The 21,103-nt window shown below is 45.6% G+C and overlaps 1 protein-coding gene across 1 annotated transcript; it reads right to left on the bottom strand.

The window, feature by feature from the left end:
* Positions 1 to 581: 581 nt before the first annotated feature.
* CLDN16 (claudin 16) lies at positions 582 to 11,841 on the bottom strand. The gene is made up of 5 exons (XM_061634538.1): positions 11,614 to 11,841; positions 8,187 to 8,289; positions 4,465 to 4,629; positions 1,876 to 2,067; positions 582 to 1,309 (listed from the first exon to the last, which is right to left on the bottom strand). The coding sequence occupies exons 1-5, from the start codon at positions 11,725 to 11,727 to the stop codon at positions 1,176 to 1,178; spliced, it is 708 nt and encodes a 235-aa protein (XP_061490522.1). The 5' UTR covers positions 11,728 to 11,841; the 3' UTR covers positions 582 to 1,175.
* Positions 11,842 to 21,103: the final 9,262 nt, after the last annotated feature.

Genomic DNA, 21,103 nt, shown 5'->3' with positions numbered 1-21,103 from the left:
ACTGTTTAAAGTTTTTTATCTTTTAAGTTCTTTTATTCTCACTTTCTTATATGTGTATGCATAATGCATTTTACGTATTTTAATTGAATTTTATGTATATTAATTGTATTTTATGCATTTTAATTTACGTAATGTTTTGTGTTCTTATTGTGTATTTTATTATATATGTGTGCGATTTTATTGTAGTCGCCCTGAATGCCCTATTGTAGGGTAGGAAGACAGGATAGAAATATTTTAAATAAATAAATAAATAAAATATACAGAAATGTACACAGGGAAGATATTCTGATGTAGGAATTAGCATAAATCTTACAAGTGGATTGTAACATGAGGTATTATTCATAAACATGTAGGTCTCGTGTGCGTGTACACTGAAAGACAGGGATTGCATGGAGATTCTGTGTGCATACCCATCTTCTGTGAAAACCCTGCATATATGATCACCACACCGTTTCGTGCTCCCATATTCTCTGAATGGCAGAAAATTCCAGGGGCAGCTTTAGGATCATTTTCTTTGAAAAGACTAGCAATGTTTGGTTATTTATTTGTTTATTTACAAATATACAGGTTAAGAAGATCGTAGACAAGCAGGGACACAGGCACCCCAAAGCAGCATCCATTCAGAGGACCTGCAGCAACCCTGGGCCGCCAGCCAGCTCCAAAAATGTCATTTTCTGCATGCTGCCATTTCTAAATGTTGGCTTGTTGTCCTGTTTTCCAGGAGAGACACTAACATGTTTTTGGACTTTTCCTTGCATCCAATGGATTACGTCTTAGCAACCTGTGCAATACACATTCAAGCCCCCCCAGCAGAAGAGGAGGTGCCCCAGAAGGGGAACGCTGATGACAATCTTTCAAGAAAGCAACTGACAATGCACACATTTATGGCTGCCTCTGCTAGCAGTTCACTGGAATAAAAATGAATGGAATCATTCTGTGATGCCCATTCAAATTAAATATGGGGGTTTCTGGCATGACACCCTGCATTAACCATAGTCACAATTTTTTAAAACAAGCAAACAAATTAATAGGGATGAGTCATCATTTGGGGATGCAGCCAAAGTCTCTGGGATGAATCGCAGCCTCCGAGCCACCGTCCCTTGCATTCAGGCTGGCCCCATAAGTTGCACAGAAGATGGGCACATGCTTTCTCCCCTCTCAGCATCTCCCCTTCCTCACACCCTGGTGTCCATCGCATACATTTTGGCAGTGGCAGTCTGGGAGGATGGATGGTACAGGTTGGTCATCCCTGGAGGGGAATAAGCCTTCCGTAAGGAATTGGAGGAAAGGCATCTGCTAGAGCCAACATCTACAGCCCAGATGCCAGGAAAGAAAGACAGAAACACAAGGACATGGCTGGTTAGCAACAGCTTCATCATCATCATCATCATCATCATCATCATCATTTTGCTCCTACATTGACTGCTAGAGCTTAGCATGTTCAGGCTTCTTGGGATAAAAATTGGAAGCCCGAGGGGAGTTGGATACTGCCAGCCAGCCACTCTCTGTCCACTAAACGTAGGAACACAGGACGCTGCTTTATACTGAGTCAGAGCAATGGTCCATCTAGCTCAGTATTGTCTACACTGACTGGCAGTGGCTCTCCAAGGTTTTAGGCAGGGATCTCTCCCAGCGCTACCTGGAGATGCCCTTGGGCGTTAAACCTGGGGCCTTCTGCATGCAAAGCAGGTGCTCTGCCACTGAACTGTGGCTCTTCCCGTAATCTGCAGGGTTGTGGCTTCCTGAAAGAGACCAGGCACATGCCTTGTAGGAGACAGTCTCTTGTTTGCACGGAGATGTGATTAAGACGGCCTACAACATTTTGCATGACAAAAAGGGTTCAAGCTAACAGAATCCTCTGCCTTTGGCTCTTACCTCTGAAGAGATACATGCAACAGGTTAGCAAGGCACCAGATAAGAAGCATCCCAGAGAGCCACTCAGCCCGAGCCAACACGACCACCCAAATTTGTACTGGATGCCCACAAAGACATTATGCAAAACCAGGGTGGAGCGCTCCACGTAGACACCGATGGCGTACCAGACAGAGCCAATGAGCCCTGGAACCCCTGCAACAGACAGAAAGTACTCCAGATGTTACCTGCCCAGTGTTGGATGTTATCACCCCCAGATCCACACATGGCCACCACCACCACCACCACGGCTGCTCTGTGGCGTTCAATAACTAAAATGAGTGGGCCTGCCTACAGACTGGGCTATGCTTATGCTATGGCTCCATATGAGTACCAGTACCCCACAGAATGTGATAGTGGGTCAGTGCACCAGTTCCTTCCACATTCTGATAATTTAGTAGCCAAAAAGAGAGAGTAAGTTTCCAGGCTTTATGCCTACAAAGATATTAGGAAAGGCACCCAGGCAATACTGGATGAAATATCCAAAGCTGAGAGGATAGTGCTCAACTAGATTCCTGAGACCAGGGGTGGGGGACCAAGACCCCCATGGGGTCCCTTTCCCCTTCCCAGCAAAGCCAGAATAAATTCTAAAGAACAGCACAAAGGGGAGAAGCCAGGTCTCCTGAAAAACAGGAGAGATTCTGCAAACGCACCTCATTTGCATAATTCACCCAGGTCACAGATTCCAGCTTTTTCTTGGTGTGGAATTTCAATTCTCCACCAAGCCTGCAGCCTCAGCCTCTGACCTAGAAGGGCTTCCTTCTAATCCCTGCAGCTCTAAGAAAGGCAAATCCGCTCCTTCATTTGTATCCTGGCAGATTCACTCACCACCTTGTCGTGCACTGAACATGGGGCGGCAGTGCCACAGTGGGCAGCCACGCACACTCCTTAAGAGGAAGCAACCCCCTTACGCTTGGGTCCCTTGTGGGTCTGTCTCAACACTGTGGCATGTGGGGCCCATCTTGGGACTGTCTGGGCAGAGCTTGGAAAAGTTACTTTTTTGAACTACAACTCCCATCAGCCCAATCCAGTGGCCATGCTGGCTGCGGCTGATGGGAGTTGTAGTTTATAAAAGTAACTTTTCCAAGCTCTGTGTCTGGGTGTCCCACTGGCTCCACCCCACTCCCTGGCTTGTAGGATGTTTTCCTTGATCCCAGACACAATGAAAGATGGCGGTGGTTATTCTCTGTCACTCGGCACATGGTTGTAGGATGTGGCATCACTTTTCAAGGACTGAGCCATAGCACTCAAATTAGGTCCTAGTGCTGACTTCTCTGATTGGCTCCATAAAATCCTTCCTTTGATCCATGCGGATAAAATCATTTGTTCTTTCAATTTTAGGCTGCCAGGGGTGGGGGTGGGTTTGTTTTGTTTTTTGAGAGGGTTTTGACACAACTACATGCAATCAGAAGGAAGCATCCCCTGGTATGTTACAAGCTATAATGTATTTATCATTTTGGGTTTTGACAACATGTGCAGGGTCTCAAGAGCTTGGGGCATGCGGCTCAGTTTCCTCCAAGTTAAGAGGTGCATTGTCCGGATGTCATTCTCATGCTCTCTCAGGTAGAACTAAAGCCTTCTCCAGTGTAGAAGACAGCTGATCTTTTTTTCAGTGGGGAGACCACAGCACTCTGCACGTGGTCAGAGTCTGATACCAGTAGTTGCATGGGGAAAGGAGAGGGGTTTAAAAATGACGGCCTTGCCTATTCAAAAAGCCATCAGTTGCCACTAGTCATAGCTAACTGGATGTACCCCAAGTCTCCCCGCAAACGTAATTGGGAGACCTTCTGACATCTCAGAATGCTAGCCTTAGAATGTACCAGGCAACAGCCATTCTGTCCAAGTCTCTGCTGCAAGGGAAGGCTGGCTCCTTGCCCCTCCATGAAGCATCTCAGCAGATTATGGCTCACCACACATTTAACACGTCCTTCCCTTCCAGTGCCACCAGATAATGATGGGAACTGTAGTTTGTTAAGGACGCTGGGAATTGTAGCTCTGTGGGGGGCAAACTACACTTCCCAGGATTCTTTTTTTGGAGAGGGGGTAGGGAATGTGCTTTACACGTATGTTAAATACATGGTATGTGCACAGCCTACAACTTAGAGCCAGAGGGTGCCATAAAGCAGGGCTGGCTCCAGACATTTTGCTGTCAGAAGTGAAGGACAGGATTCCCCCTCCCCATTCCACATACAGAAGCCAAGCAGACTGGTTGCTGAATCCTACATTGACACTGGTGACAGGATAGTGTCCTCGACTGTACCTCAGGCGCTAGACTGGTTGAGGGGGGCATACTCAGCTCTGTCCTCCTATAGATGGGAAACCCCAGGGGGGGTCTAGGAGGGACCGCCAGGGGGCCACCTTTGCTTCCTCACAGCATCTACTGCCCGAGGCACTCATATTGCTTTGACTAATGGTAGAGCCAGCAGAGTGCCCGGCCAACTCACTGCAGAATTTTGCCTCCTGATGAATCGCTGCAGGGGAATGCGAGCCCAGGGTCCTCGACTCCCACCGCCACTGCCCCACATCCCTGCACCAGGTTCTGGGGCCAGCTACCTCCTGCTAAGAGAGCTAATCCAGCTATGAAGCAAATGTGTGTTTTGATTCCAGGTTCGTCCGTAAGGAATTTCACACAGTCAAGGCCCAGCAGGAGGAAGGTGAATCCGAAGGCAGCCAGGAGGTCAGCTGTGATGAGCATGGCTCGGGTCAGGACCAGTTTCACTGCAAAGAAGAAAGAACACAAGGAGACCCTGCCGGATCAGGCCAGTGGCCCTTCTGCAACAGGATCCGGTTCTCACGGAGCCCGAGTGCAAAGAGCACCCTCCCCTCCTGCGGTTGCCAGCAACTGGGATTCAAAACATGCTACCTCGGACCATGCAGGGAGAGCACAGCCATCATGGCTAGTAGCCGTTCTCTCCATGGGTTTGTCTAAATGGACATGGACTGCCTTCAAGTCAATCCCCACTCATGGCAACCCTAGGAAGAGGGTTTTCATAGTAAGTGGGATTCAGAAGGGGTTTAGCATTGCCTCCCTCTGAGGCTGAGCGGCAGTGACTGGCCCAAGGCCACCCAGTGAGCTTTGTGCCTTTGTGGGGATTCGAACCCTGGTCTCCCAGGGCGTAGTCCAACACCTTAACCACTACGCTACACTGGCTCTCAATTGTCCTTATAGAAGGCTCTAAAATGGACAGCACTGAGGCAGTCACAAATGACAGCAGTGCAAATGGAGACATGGTCAAGGCAGTGCAGAACCAACATATGGAAGAAAACAGAAATGTGGATGACAAGAGGTGGGAAATGATATGAGTCTGACAGACACAGGGAGTTAAAAACAGCTTGTGTCAGTTCTGTTCAAAATGAGGAAATGGGTTTGTCTAACCCTCTTCTAAAGCCATCCAAGTCTGTGGCTGTCACTGCCTCTTGTGGGAGCGAATCCCATAGTTTATCTACGTGCTGTGTTAAGAAATATTTCCGTTTGCTTGTCCTGAATCTTCCAACATTCAGCTTCATTGGATGTCCACGAGTTCTAGTGTTATGAGGAAAATTTCTCTCTGTCCACTTTCTCCTTTCCATGCGTAGTTTATAAACTTCTATCATGTCGCCTCTGACTCGCCTTTTTCCTAAACTAAAAAGCCCCAAATGCTGCAACCTTTCTGCACAGGGGAGTCGCTCCATCCCCTTGACCACTTTGGTTGCCCTTTTCTGAACCTTTTCCAACTCTATAACTCCCTTTTTGAGGTGAGGCCACCAGAACTGTACACAGTATTCCAAATGCGGCCTCACCATCAGTTTGCATAACAGCATTGTTGTGGCATTGGCAGTTTCATTTTTAGTCCCTTTCCTAACAGAGGAGCCCCAGGAAGCCACTACAGAAGAAGGGAGAACCTCTGGCCTGCCATATATGGAGTCAGGCCATTACTCCATCTAGCCCAGTATTGTCTACTCTGACTGGCAGTAGCTCTCCAGGGCACAGGGTTGTTGTCAGGGCGGGGCATTTGGGGCAGATGTCCAAGGTCCCACTCAGCCGAATGAGCAAGTGACTCCCAAAGGCAGCAGGAGGGAAGATCATAGAATAGTAGAGTTGGAAGGGGCCTCTAAGGCCATCCAGTCCAACCCCCTGCTCAATGCAGGAATCCAAATGAAAGCATTCCCGACAGATGGCTGTCCAGCTGCCTCTTGAATGCCTCCAGTGTCGGAGAGCCCACTACCTCTCTAGGTCATTGGCTCCATTGTCGTATGGATCTAACAGTTAGGAAGTTTTTCCTGATGTCCAGTCGAAATCTGACTTCCTGCAACTTGAGCCCATTATTCCGTGTCCTGCACTCTTTATTATTATTATTATTTATTATTTATTGAATTTATTAGTCGCCCATCTGTCTGGCTGTCTACTCTGGGATGATCGAGAAGAGATCCCAGCCCTCCTCTATGTGACAACCTTTCATGTACTTGAAGAGTGCTATCATATCTCCCCCCCATCTAATGAGATGTGTTACCATCTAATGAGCCCCCTGCCACCACCCCTGCAAGACTATGAAACCCCCCACCCTGAACACCATTAGGTCTAGAATCACCCACCTGGGACCCTGCTACCCAATCCTTTTTCTGTTGACACCTGGGGTTGAACCTGCAACCTTCTGTTTGCAAAGCCTGAAGATTGAGCTACAGGCCTTTTGCATTCACTGACTCTCTTTGGCAGATACTGAACTCAACCTCTGATACAGCCTCGTATCCCCAAGGAGCAAAATGCCACCATCAGGCATGAGCTTCAATTGGGTCTGGCCTCACCTCACTTTCATCTTCAGGTGGACGGCAGGTTCAAGACCTCTGGTGGGTGGAACTCACCAAGCCTGGCCCAACATGGTGAATGATCACGGCGTCTTCCATGCAGCAGAGATGGGGTGGCTTTGGCTATCAGTGGAACTATCTGAGGTGCTTAGCCTATACTCTACCTTGGGGGGAGTACAGGAAAAATCTCGCCTCCGTAGTCAAGCTCATAATTGCTTTATTTTTGCTGTTTATTATTCATTGCACTTTGTGTTTGACTGATTTGTTTAAAGTATTCTAAATCCCATTTTGATTTTTCTCGTGTGATGTATTTTATCCTTTGGGTACTTCTCATAACAAAGTGGGATAAAAATGATTTTTAAATATATATATATATATATATATATATATATATATATATATATATATATATATTATTTTAAAATATTTGTATGCTGCCCTTCATCCAATAAATCCCAGGGTGGTGGATAACATAACATAAATGTTATGTTTAGCATAACATTGAACTAAACTTAAACTAAACTAAAAGCTGTACTGTTTTCATACAGCTATTTATTTGATGAATTATGCATGATGTTGATATTATAAAAGCCAATGTTTGAAGCAAAAGCCAAATTATTTATTATTTATCTATTATTTGATTTATATCCTGCCCTTCGTCCCAGTAAGAGCACAGGGTGGCAAACAAAAGCACTAAAACACTTTAAAACTTCATAAAAGCAAACTTTAAAATATATTAAAACAAAATATCTTTACAAACATTTTTTAAAAAGCTTAAAAACATCTTTTAAAAAAAGAAAAGATATAAAAACATATTAAAAAGCAATTCCAACACAGACACAGACTGGGATAAGGTCTCTGCTTAAAAGGCTTGTTGAAAGAGTAGGTGCCTTAAGTAGTCGCCAAAAAGATAACAGAGATGATGTGTGTCTAATATTTATGGATAGGGAGTTCCAAAGGGTAGGTGCCACCACACTAAAGGTCCGCTTCCTATGTTGTGCAGAACAGATCTCCTGATGATACCTGCAGGAGGCCCTCACCTGCAGAGCGCAGTGATCAACTGGGTATATAAGGGGTAAGACAGTCTTTCAAGTATCCTAGTCCCAAGCTGTACAGGGCTTTGTACATCAACTTTGTACACGTTGAACTTAGTCTGGTAGCTAATAGGTAGCCAGTGCAATTCTTTCAGCAGTGGGGTCACATGTTGGCAATACCCTGCCCCAGTGAGCAGTCTCGCTGCCACATTTTGCACCAGCTGCAGCTTCCGGACCAACCTCAAGGGCAGCCCCACATACAGTGCATTACGGTAATCCAGCCTGGAGGTTACCAGTGCGTGGACAACAGTGGTCAGGCTATCTCGGTCCAGAAACAGCCGCAGCTGTCAATCAATCAAAATCATCCTCACCTTATTGGTGACTTATCCTAGTAAATGCTTTCCCCATAGCCTGTTTTTCTCAGACCTGATCTAATCAAGAAATCCAAAGGGTACATACCTGGGTGCTCAGCCAATATGGAGTCATATTCGTCGCAGGTTGTTATCCCATCAAAGGCATTGGTGACGCATTCCCACCATAGGCCACGGCATGTAGCACTCAACTATGTGGAAGATTGATTATGATTATGATTATGACTACTACTACGACGACGACTACTACTACATTGTCCTGCCCGAAGGAGCCTACACTCTCAGTGAGAGCAGTCATGTGCTCCCCATTACAGAGGAAGGTCTTCCACTTGAAGGAGTCCTCCGTTTGAAGGGCTGTCCAGTCCAAGTCTGGTTTAGGGATGGAGGGATCTGTCCATTTTAGTTCTCCCAGTTTCTCATTTTTCCTATCTTAAAGTCAGTTCTCAACAATGTTGCCGCAATTCTCCCATTCATGGACCTAGCAAATTCATGATTCTCTCATTCATGGTCCCTAGCAAATGGCATTTGAGAGGTGTACCACCTCTGATAACAGATGTGGTACATAGCCATCTGGACCAGTAGCCGTTGATAGCCTTATCCTCTGTAAATTTGTCTAGTCCTATTTTAAAGCCGTCGAAGTTGGTGGCCATCACTGGCTCTTGTGGGAGCAAATTCCACAGTTTAACCATGTGCTGCATGCATGAAGAAGGCCTTTCTTTTGTCTGTCCTGAATCTTCCAACATTAGCTTCATTGGACGTCCACCAGTTCTAGTGTTACTAGAGAGGGAGGCAAACCTTTCTGTATCCACTTTCTCCATGCCATGCATAATATTATACACCTCTATCATGTCCTTCTTTACTAATCTTTTCTCTACACTAAAAAGCCCCAAATGTTTTAACCTGTGTTCATCTCAGTTGGGAAAGGCAATTCTGGGGCTATTGAGATGATGAGTCAGTGGCTCTGTGCAGATATTCTGGAAGTAGCTCCAGAGTGAAACTCACTTAAGCCCAGCTTGGTTTTGCAAGTCAGAAGCTAAAATTCACCTCAAGTGGTGAAACTGGGGAATGTCCCATAATCTTGGAAAGATGCGCATTCTGAGAGGGGAAGGAGAGGTGACCTGGGTTCGCAGCCTTTCTTTCTTTCGGCAAAGCCAAACCATGATGTTGTTTGCTGATGCATCGTCTTGGCATTCTGAGCCGATGCCAGCTGTTTCCAAGGGAATACGGATCATTACCCACACACCGATATTTAGGAAGGCAATGAGCTGATTAGGTGGGGAAAGCAACTCAATCTGTCAGGTATTAACGCTCGAGGCCCTTTGCTGAGTGGTTTGGTATTCATATCCAGAGCAGGAACGTGCAAAACATGGATGCAGTTAACCCCAAGGGCGAATTAATGAAACACTGGACGGGGGACGTGGCAACTGGAGGTGCCTTTGAACCAGGAAGGCAAGGTGGAAAAAAAACCCTTTGCTGTTAACTGTGTTGATTTATCAGCTGTTTCCCTAAGAGCAAAGTAGTCCATTTATGAAGGTCTTCGCTGCTCAAATGCATTTGCCATTGCAGTCATGGGCCACAATATACACCGGAAGGCGCCTTATACTGAGTCAGACCATTGCCCTGTCTAGCTCAGTATTGACTGTCGGCGGCTCTCCAGGGTTTCAGAGAGGAGGTCTCTCCCAGCCCACCTGGATTGAACCCGGGACCTTCGGCATGCAAGGCAAATGCTCTGCCGTCTCACAGATGGTGAGAGAGGAGGGGACCCAAGCTGACTGAGCAGCCTTGAAGTAGCTCAGTGGTGGAACACAGGTCTTGCTCCGAAGAGGTCCCAGGTTCAATCCTGGCATCTCCAGGCAGGGCAAGAAAGGCTCCGTCTGAAACTTTGCAGTACCTCTGCCAGTCAATGTAGGCAATACTGAGCTTGCTAGGCAATGGCCTGGTTCAGCATAAGGCAGCTTCCTGTCCCCTCCTCAGTACCCAGTGAATTTCCCGCTGTGCGCAAAGACCACCTCCTGGCACTCTTCCTGGGCCTTTCTTCCAAGCAGGAGACAACGAGAGGAGCCTTGAAGGCTGAACCAGCTGCAAAGCGACAGGCGGCAGCTGATCCCCACCATAATAATATTATTATTATTTCATTTATACCCCGCCTTTCTTTTCATGATTGAAATCCAAGGCGGCTTACATATGGTTCCCAGGCGGTCTCCCATCCAGGCACTGACCAGAGATGATCCTGCTGGCCTCGTGTGTCTTCACACCGTAGCCTGGGATAATAGCCAATGTAGAGAATTGGTGGGGTTATGAAAGAGGAGGTGGCAATTGGGCCATAGCTCAGTGGCACGCAGGAGATCTCGGGTTCAAGCCCTGGCAGCATCTCCAAGAACCCCTGGAGGGCTGCTGCCGGTCAGTGCAGACAACACTGTACTGGACAGACCAAGGGTCTGGCTTAATATAAATTCAATCATTAATTGGCTCTTCCTTTTTTTTAAAGAGCTTTTGAATCTTTGGCAACCCATGTAGCAGGGATTGGGGACCCCGTGGCCCTCCATGGGCCCCATCTCCCCTGATCATGGGCCATGATGAACGAGGCTGATGGCCATTGCAGTCTTACAACATCTGGAGAACCACAAAACCCCATCTATAAAGCACTGCAGGAACAGTTTTATCCGTGGGATAAGCTGAATGGGAAAGAGGATGATTTCCTATCCTATAAAGGTTTCAAAGAGAACCGATTCGTGTTGGGAATGCTGTGTGCTTAGAAATATAAGTTATTTTATTATACAAAACAACAACGATCCCCCCTTAGATCCCCCCCCCAGATCTTCATATAGTCTGGTTAACAGAGTCCTAGTTAATGGGCTTTGATGGCCAGTGGCTCCTCTAAGCCACTGGAATCTGTCACAGCATCGTCATTGCCCAGGAACTGTTCTCTCCTGCCTTCTCCAAAAAAAATTTTCATTAGTGGTTGAATAAATTATTGCAACAGCAAGATCATCAAAACAAAAGATGTTTGACACAGATAAACCAACAACCCCTCCCCGCAGAACAGATATGAGAAGAGCAAATAACAAAAGTCTAGATGCAGGTGTCAGTCAGACAAGAAAGAAGGTCAATTACCCCCATACTAAGTTACACCCATGTTTTGTAAATAGTGCTTTATGGGGCAACATAAGCCGAAATGACAGCTCTTCTTGTGCTGAGCGACTTGACTTACATTCTAAATTTGGCCTGCCACTTTTTTTCTGGGGTGGCACCTGCATCACTAATAACTGTAAGCCAGGCAGAAATTCAGCTGGTGTAGTTTCCCCTGATCACACAGTGCACTTCCGTGCACCGAATTTCTGCTAGCCATGCAACCATTATAGTCCCAGAAGGAAACCTGGCAGGAAAAAACAGGTGGCAGCATAAAGGCAGGTGTGGGAAAGGTGTGGGTTTTGAAGAGAGGCTTCTGGCCAAGTGCACTAGCCCTCACTCCCACTGCTCAGCAGCCGGAGTCTCCCCCCCCCACCGTGCCTTACCTCCAGGGAATCATCGGCATTCACCATCCAGCAGTCGGTCCAGGTAGCCGCAATCAGGAAGCCGGCCGAGAAGAAGGCAAAGAGGCAGCCCAGGTATTGGAGAACGTGCTTCATTTTCACCCCGGTCTTGATTTGGGTCCAACCTGATCTCCAGCAAAACCTCAGCTTCCTTTTGCTAATGATTGACAGGGAAAAAAACCGCTAGTTCCATAGGCTGAACCGGGAAACACCGGTTGGAGCGCAGGCAGGATGAAGGAGGGCCTTTCGCTCCATGCTAAGTAACCCAGATGCGGCAACCCATCACCTGTGTCTAATTAAAGCCTAATTAATTTTTTTTCATTTTTTTGCAAGACTTACCGGCACCAGCCTGGCCCCAGGTCTACAGTACTGAGTTGAGGGTTGTGACAGCTTCTGGGAAAGAATCAGCAGCACAGATCAGGATGTGACTCTAGTCCAGGAGTAGCCAACCTGGTGCCCTCCAGAAGTTGTTGGACTGACTCCACAGCCCTAGCAGCAAGGATGGCCCGCAGTCAAGGATGGTTAAGAGTTTTACTAACCCTGTCCTAGTCATAAGAACATAAGAAGAGCCTGCTGGATCAGGCCAGTGGCCCATCTAGTCCAGCATCCTGTTCTCACAGTGGCCAGCCAGAAGCCCACCAGCGGGGCCTGAGTACAAAGAGCCCTCTCCCCTCCTGCAGCTTCTGGCAACTGGTCTTGGGAAGCATGCCGCCTCCCACCACGGAGGCAGAGCAGAGCCATCGTGGCTTGTAGTCCAACCACATGGCCAAAGTAGTAAGCCCAGCCGCCTACCAGCCTTCCGCAGATCAAGCCACACGATCCAGACCTCAAGAGCAAAGGATGACAGATGAATGGCAAGGAAATGTCACTTGAGGGGCCCACAAAAGTCTATGAGTTTGCACAGTTCCAAGGGCCTGGGAAGGATGAGGGAGATCTTGTTATGGCAAGAGAAGCTGCCTGAGAGCATCTTGTCCTCCCCTTTGTTGCTGCAGCGCATGATGTGGAAGCAGGACCCTTTTGGAAGGCAATTTCTGTATTGCCAAGCCCACCCGAAGGAGCTCCGAGCCAAGGGCCACTTTTGAGGAGCGCCCTTGTTTCAGTTGCCACTCAGGCACGTTTCCAAGGCTGGGTACTCAGACTCGTAGACTGATTTACTTGGTTACTGGTGGAATCCAGAAGCTCAAACAGGATACATGAGGAGTTGGGATTCATGCTTGGCACAGGCAGCAGCCACAGCCAGTTATAGCCAGTTGGCTGTAATTCACACTTTCCAAGAGATAGCAGAAGGGACAGGGTTTAGTTTGGAATAAGAAGTTGCCTACAGTTTGAGAAGGAAACGTTGATAAGCACTCTTTGAGTACGATTCTGGAGCCAACTGTGGATCCACCTGATAGTTGTTCCATCCAGCCCACATTTAGCTAGCTTGCTAATCAGAATATCATGGGGCACTTTGTCAAAAGCTTTGCTGAAGTTGAGATATATTACGTCCACAGCATTCCCACAGTCTACAAGGGAGGTTACCCGATCAAAAAATGAGATAAGATTAGTTTGGCAGGATTTGTTCTTCATAAATTCGTGTTGGCTCCTAGTAATCACTGCATTGTTTTCAAGGTGCTTACAGACTGACTGCTTTATAATCTGCTCCAAAGTTTTTCCAGGGATTGATGTCAGGCTGACTGGTCTGTAGTTCCCCGGTTCCTCCTTTTTGCCGTTTTTGAAGATAGGGACAACATTAGCTCTCCTCCCATCATCCGGCACTTCACCAGTACATCATGATTTTGCAAACAGCAGTTCTGAGAGTTCTTCAGCCAGTTCCTTCAATACTCTAGGATGCAGTTTATCAGGCCCTGCTGATTTGAACTCATTCAAAGTGATTAGGTATTTCTTGACCATTTGTCTATCAGTTTCAAGCTCCAATCCTGCCCCTTCTACTTCAAGTTTCCTGGGAGGATCATAGACCCTTTTTTGGGAGAAGACTGAGCCAAAGTAGGAATTGAGCACTTCTGCCTTTTCTTTGTCACCTGTTATCATTTTGCCATCCTCATTGAGTAGCTGTGCAACCATTTCTTTTCTCTGTCTTTTACTGTGGACATACCTGAAGAAAGCTTTCTTGTTGCTTTTAGCATCTCTCGCTAACCTCAGCTCATTCTCAGCTTTAGCCTTCCTGACACCATCCCTGCAATTCCGTGATACCTGCCTGTACTCTTCCTTTGTGGCCTGGCCTTCCTTCCACTTCCTGTATGTGTCCTTTTTTGTTTTCAGGTCATCTCTAAGCTGTATGTGAAGCCACATTGGCTTCTTCTGCTGTCTTCCCCCCTTTTTCCTTGTTGGAATTGCTTGCCTTACGCTTTTAGAATTTCCTTTTTTAGAACTCCCACCCATCTTGCACTCCTTTTCTCATTAGGGTGGCTTGCCATGGAACCATACTTACAATTGTTCTGAGTTTATTGAAATCAGCTTTCCTGAAGTCCAGGGTGCGCATATGGCTACTCTCAGATTTTGTTTCTGTTAAAATCAAGAATTCAAGTATGGTGTGGTCACTTTCTCCCAGAGTTCCCGTAACTGCCACTTCATCCACCAATCATCTCTATTGGTTAGAATCAAGTCCAGGATAGCTGATCCTCTGGTTGCTTCCTCCACTTTCTGTAGGAGGAAGTTATCTCCAACACAAGTCAGAAATTTCTTGTAGGGGCTGTGTTTGGCAGAATTTGTCTCCCAACAGATATCGGGATAATTGAAGTCCCCCATTACTTATGTTTGCGATATGATCTCTGGTGCCTCTTCCCTTTCTAAATCTAGCTTGGACATCTGGCATTTCTCGCTCCATATATGGTAAGAGCCTTTGTTGTAGAATCTTGAGCATTACTTTACTTGCAATAGTTAAATAATTACTGCATTATTAAGGCAATAGTTCAATAATTACTGCATTTCCTGCGATCCCTTTTCTTTGGAAGTGGGATGTATATTATACACTTCCAGTCTGTGGGCCATTGTTTTATTTTCCATATTTGTTGACAAATTTTTGTCAAAATTTGGACAGATCCAGTCTCAGTAACTTATAGCAACTCTATTGGTATGCCATCTGTTCCTGGTGACTTGTTGCTTCCAAGTATTTTAAGAGTAGCTTTCACCTCACATTCTAAAATTTCTGGTTCTTCATCATACGGTTGAATGAATCTGTCATCCTGGCACCGCTTTTATAGAGTTCTTCAGTGTATTGCTTCCATCTTCCTTTTATTTCACCTTGGTCAGTCAGTGTGTTCCCCTGTTGATTATTCAACATCCCTACTCGTGGTTTAAATTTCCCTTTCATTTCTCTAATCTTTTGGAATAGGCTCTTGTTCTTCCCTTTTTGTTGTCCTCTTCTATTTCTATACCATAACTATTGTAATAGTTCTCTTTGTCCCTACGTACTAGACGCTGTATTGTTGCATTTAGGGTTCTGACTGTGTTTCTATCTCCTTTTGCTTTTGCTTTCCTTCTCTCTTTAACCATTTTAAGAGTTTCTTCAGTCATCCATTGAGGTCTTTCTCTCTTTTTAACAAGAGGTATTGTCTTTTTGCATTCTTCCCTGATAATGTCCCTGACTTCAGTCCATCGTTCTTCTGGTTCTCTATTAACTAAGTTTAAAGCCTCAGATCTGTTCCTTATTTGATATTCTTCTGGGATGTTATTTAAAAAAAATTTTGGCATTATTATTGCTTTGTTGTTCTTTAGCTTTACTCTAATTTTCGATATGACCAGTTCATGATCTGTACCGCAGTCTGCTCCTGGTCTTGTTTTCACAGAAAGTATGGAACTTCTCTATCTTCTGCTACCAATTATATAATCAATTGGATTCCTAGATTGACCATTTGGTGATGTCCACATGTACAGTCATCTTTTCAGTTGCTTAAAAAATGTGTTTGCAAGGAACAAATTATTGGCTTCACAGAATTCAGTAAGTCTTTCTCTTGCTTCATTTCTGTCTCCTAAGCCCCATTTCCCCACAATTCCTAGTTCTTCTCTGTTGCCTACTTTTGCATTCCAGTCCCTCATGATTATTAGAACATCTTGTTTTGGTGTGTGATCAATTTCTTCCTGTACTTCTGCGTAAAATCTCTCCAATTCCTCTTCTTCTGCATTTGCCGTTGGAGCGTAGACTTGGATGATGGCTATGTTAATAGGTTTCCTGTTAATTCTCACTGATAAAACAGTTAATTCTCACTGATAAGAGCGTTATAGCTCTTAATTGTTTTTGCTACATCACTTCTCATTATTAAAGCAACCCCATTTCTTCTTAATTTGTCATTTCCTGCATAAAATATTGTGTAGTTGCCTGATTGAAAATGTCCCATTCCCGTCCATTTTAATTCACTCACGCCAAGTATTGTAATGTTGATATGTTCCATTTCTTGCTTGACAATTTCTAACTTGCCCTGGTTCTGTTGCAGCGTGTGTTGGTACGGTCCAGAGAGGCGGCACTGAAACAGGTTCGAACAGAAATAATCCAGGCCAGGCAAAGTACTTTGTAAGAGTCTTTTACTGACTTTAGGTTTCTCAAACGCAGTCCTCCTTCCATACAACATTACCCCACACCAGAGCTGCCGTGAGTCCTGTTCTTATCAGAGCTGTTGCCCTTGCCAACCAGCTGCTGGCCTTGACAGACCTGGCATCCTCTCTTGCTCTGGTTAACCCTTTTACTTCAGGTTTCCTGAACCTCTTTCTGTGAGACACACAGATAGCACAACAGGCCAACAGGTTCATGCTTCTCACATTCCATGTTCCTATTGTGTGCATCGTACAGCTCTGGACTCTCCTTTCGCATCTGTGCGCATCAGCCTCTGGGCTTCCCTTCGGCTTTGACCCAGCTGCGTCATTAGTCACAGCGCTACTCGTACTTGTCCTTTGTTCTTCCCCAGTAGCTCAGTGAGTGCCTTCTGACCGAGGGGTCTCATCTTCCAGCACTATCTCGTGTTGCATTTTGGATCCTCTGTTCATAGGGTTTTCGTGGTAAGAGGTATTCAGAGGTGGTTTGCCATTGCCTTCCTCTGAGTCTGGATGCATCTTAGTCAGGTGTCTCAGCTTTGCCCATTCTGCTGTGGGTGTCCCTGCGAGGAGTCTGGCCTCTTGGTCTTTGCTCTCAGCTTCTTTGACACTCTCAAACCCTCCCATCATGTTAAGATGTGCATCCTAGAGGGTGATTAATCCTGGGGGATTACGGTGAATTAAAATGGCAGCTGCAAGCCTCACTTGGAGTGCTGTTAGCCCTCCTAGGTCAGCCTGAGGAGGCCTGTGAGTGCAAAGGCTCCTCCAGAAGACCTGCTTATTGAGCATTCATCCTGATTTGCTTGCTGTGACAATCCCACCAGCTGGGTCTACCTGTGATACTCCCACCAGGGCCACCACCTGTCAGGATCTCGGTTTTTATTTGGTCTCTTACACGCTCTAGCACAGATCTCACAAGATCCCACTGCTAGGCAGCACCACCAGGCACTCCCTGTAAACAATACTGCTAGAGACTTCGCCTTAGTCTCCCTATGGCTTGTTACTTTGTGTCTGGGTGCCCTTGCCGTCCACAACCCCCTTGTATCTTTGTCTATAAACCATACAATCCTGGGTTGCTCTGGATACTTGACGATGTTACAATACCTCCCTTCACCGCTGCCACCATTTATTTGACACTGTTTCCCTCCAGCCTTGGTAATTACCCTGCCCTCCCTTCTGGTCTGTGTATCCCCAGCCAAGGATCAGGCTTTTGGTAAACCAATAAAAGTATTTATTTGATAACACCAGGAAATAACAAGATTACTTTAGGAATGTTCAACAAGCGTATGGTTTCATTTAGTGTCACTCTTTATGTTTCCAGTCTTAAATATTCTGCCTAAATACCAGCCAAATATAATCCATCCCTCCCTCAGAACTCTGCCAACCAACTCATCCAAATAACTCTCCAACAACTCTCACAACTTCCCCCTGACTCAACTGTCATCCTCTCATTTATACCTTCAGCCATTCAGACACTCAGCCAATAATCATCCAACATTCTCCAGCATTCTAGCCCATGTACTCCCCCCTCTCACTCAGTCACTTACCATATATCGCTTAATAAACCCGCACTTAACATATTTACAGATATTAAAATACAGGGACATCACACTTGCACAAAGCTAACACAGAGCTTAGACTATGGGTAGAGACACAGTTACTGTTCTGCTGGTTCCATTGCATCTCCACGCAGGCACATGACACTTCTCAAACCCCACCCTTTTTTACTGTAAAACCTAGTGGGATCAGCTTGAGTGCATTTTTTTTAAAAAAAATTGCTTCCAAGAGATTTTGCAACTGATCGGCAGATTAACCCATTTCTCACTCAGGTGTGGCCAATAGAAACACTTTGCTGTCAGTGACTAATGTGCTCACAGACTGTCGTACAGTCTTTATTGAGCATTCATTCTGATTTGTGTGCAGGGTGGTTATAGGCCAATGAGAATTCACCCTTCATTTACCTTGATTTGCTTGTGGGATGTTTGCACACCTTCACAATCTTTTGTTCATTTCTTTGCATTTCCCTTCCACTTTCCTAACCACAAAAACTCCTTTTCTTTTTTCAAAATGAATTTGTTGCTGTAAAATGACAGAGCACTTTAAATGCACAAACCAAATGTTCTGCTACATTCTTGAATCCCTTCTGCTAAATAGTGACAGTCCAGAGGTACCCTAACACTATCCTGTCTATCCTGAAATAAGCCCCACTGGGTTCAATAGGACTTACTCCTAAACAAGTGTGGGGGGAAAGAAGAATTCGCATTCCCCAGTGTGGGTGTATTTCAACATTACCTTTCATGGATACTGCTGGAACGTGAACTTCAAGAAAAACAAGGTTTAAAAGCAAGCTGAATATTATTGCAATTATTCTCCAAAGAAGTGCCTCAGCAGTCTCAGCATTAACCACCAGGTGGCAGTAGCCTCATGCTTTCTGCTCAGGTATTGGAGTCAAAATTTAGCTTGATCCCCAGGGGGGCCATGAAGTAATCCAGAGGGGGCTGTGAACAGTAAAGAGATTAATTATTTATTAATTTTTAAAAAAAGGTCTTCACTCCCTGAATGCTCTCTGCTCCCCACTGCCGCTGCATACAACACCTTCCCCTTGCTCCAAATGAGAGGGGAGGACTTTTGCTGAAGTGCCAGAGCATCTTTTAGGCACCAAAGGCAGGCATCTGCCTATAAAGCATGTGGCAGTTGTCAAAGGAGGCTGAGGGTGGAGCTACCAGCAAGAAGAGGGGATTACTATCACCGACTCCTATCTCCTCACGCTGCCACTGCTGACAACACCGTTACTCAGAAGAAGAGGAGAGGGCTTTTCTTAAAGCAAAAAAAAAAAAAGCAAGGCTGCAAGGAAAGGCTGCTTTCCCCCTTCCTTTCTGGCAGCCTTCCTGTCTGCCTTTCTTGGCTCCTGCTTTGCTGCTACCTCCTTTTAAAACTTATTCTTATTTGCAAGGCCACCCAGATCTTGGCTGCCCATTTGCTACCAGGCCAAGTTCAAGGTTCTCGCTCTGGTGTACAAAGCCCTATAGAGCTCAGGACCAGGATACCTGAAAGACCGTCTTACCCCTTATATGCCCAGTCGATCACTGCGCTCTGCAGGTGAGGGCCTCCTACAGATACCATCTTATCAGGAGGTTCGCTCTTCACAATATAGGAAACTGACCTTTAGTGTGGTGGCACCTACCCTGTGGAATTCCCTCCCCTTGAATATTAGCCAGTCGCCATCTCTGCTATCTTTTCAGCGCCTTTTGAAGACTTTCCTCTTCCAACAAGCCTTTTAAGTTGAGACCTATCCCAGTCTGCCTCTGTGTTAGAATTGCTTGTTAATATGTTTTAAATAATGCTTTTAACCCTTTTTAAAGACGTTTTTAAAGCTTTTTAAAATGTTTTTAACGTTGTTTTGTTTTAATGTATTTTCAGGTCTGCTTTTATGATGTTTTAAAGTGTTTTTAGCGCATCTGTTTGCCGCCCTGGGTTCCTGTTGGGAGGAAGGGGAGGGATATAAATCAAATAATAGATAAATAAAATAAACCTTGCCTTCTGCCCAGACGGAGCCAAGGAGCAGTGAGGAAGCTCAGGACTTGCTTCAGCCCCACCTCTGAGGCTAAGTGTGTGTGACAGCATCCTTCCTTTCTTCCACCTACAATAGCCCCCGCCCCCAATCTGTCTCTCTCCAAGACACTGTGACAGTTGAGGGCTTCCCCCCGCCACGTGCCTAACTGCATGCATGCCTGCAGATGCTTGCAGGAGGGACAGGTATGTTTGTATGTGTGCGTGCACTGAGCTGTCTTCTGCTCCGCTCTCGTTCCCCAAGCATACACTAACCAGGTCATCAGTTCTAATGATCACCCCAAGGCCTAAAAGCACAAACACCCCTACTCAATCTATCCACCCTTTTGTCTTCACCCTTTAGCATCTCCACCACTACTACATTGCGTTATTATTATAATTATTATTATAATTATTATTATTATTATTATTATTAAAAAGCTCATCAGGTTGGCTGAGGCTGGGGTCCACATACTGCAGCTGAAATGTATTTAGTTATTTATTATTGCATTTATATTCCACCTTTCCTCCAAGTTGCTCAAGGTGGTGCACATGGTCCCACCCTTTCAATTATATCCTTACACCAACCCTGTGAGATAGATCAGACTGAGAGACTGTGTCTGGCTCAAGGACACCCAGTGGGCTTCATGGCTGAGTGGGGATTTCAACCTGGATCTTAGTCCAACACTGTAACTCGCTGGGGTTGGGGGACAGGACTGTACATCCTTAGACTGTGGGTGGGAAGGGGGATCCCAATTTGATTGGACCTTTGCATTAAGAAAAGAAAGCAACACTTCCCTCTCTGCAGGGAGCATTTTATGGAAAGAGATATTTGGAGATGTGAATTTGCCATTCACCATTTTTCAATTAACAGAGGCTACAATTAGCATGGGGGGTGTCATGAATTTTTTTGAGATTATAAAGGGCATCCTGTACTCATAAAGGTTGGAAACCATTGGCTTAGAATAGGGGTTCCCAAAGTTTTTCCCCCCAGGGACTGATGGGGAATTTTTATTTTCAAACAATAAGCAAAATATATTCTTTTATAAAGCTATAAAGGTTTATAATATTTTAATAAGTTTAGTAGCCAGCCAGAAGCCTTTTCTTCTTGAAGCTGTCTTCCCTGACTGTTTTGGTTTGTATGGAACAGCTAGAACTCTACAAGATTTGATTTGGATTCCTGCATTGAGCAGGGGGTTGGACTTGATGGCCTTATAGGCCCCTTCCAACTCTACTGTTCTATGATTCTGTGATGAGATAAGGTAACACTGAACATCTCTGTACTCTCCAAAATGTAGGAAGGATTGCATTAACTAAAATGCTTAGCTTATTAGCTGGAGTATTCAGCTCATGGCGAAAATGTACTGGGATGTGAAGTTTTAAACATTGCCAAATT

The sequence above is a fragment of the Rhineura floridana genome, chromosome 7 (genome assembly GCF_030035675.1).
Source record: "Rhineura floridana isolate rRhiFlo1 chromosome 7, rRhiFlo1.hap2, whole genome shotgun sequence".
Lineage (NCBI taxonomy): Eukaryota > Metazoa > Chordata > Lepidosauria > Squamata > Rhineuridae > Rhineura > Rhineura floridana.
This window is presented reverse-complemented; position numbering and strand designations above follow the sequence as displayed.

Bases quoted from the DNA above. Each gene is read 5' to 3' on its own strand.
- CLDN16 (XM_061634538.1), bottom strand. From the start codon at position 11,727: ATGAAGCACGTTCTCCAATACCTGGGCTGCCTCTTTGCCTTCTTCTCG. The intron at 8,290-11,613 runs GTAAGGCACGGT...TCTTCCACATAG, and splicing joins ATGCCGATGATTCCCTGGAG to TTGAGTGCTACATGCCGTGG. The intron at 4,630-8,186 runs GTATGTACCCTT...TCTTCTTTGCAG, and splicing joins CATATTGGCTGAGCACCCAG to TGAAACTGGTCCTGACCCGA.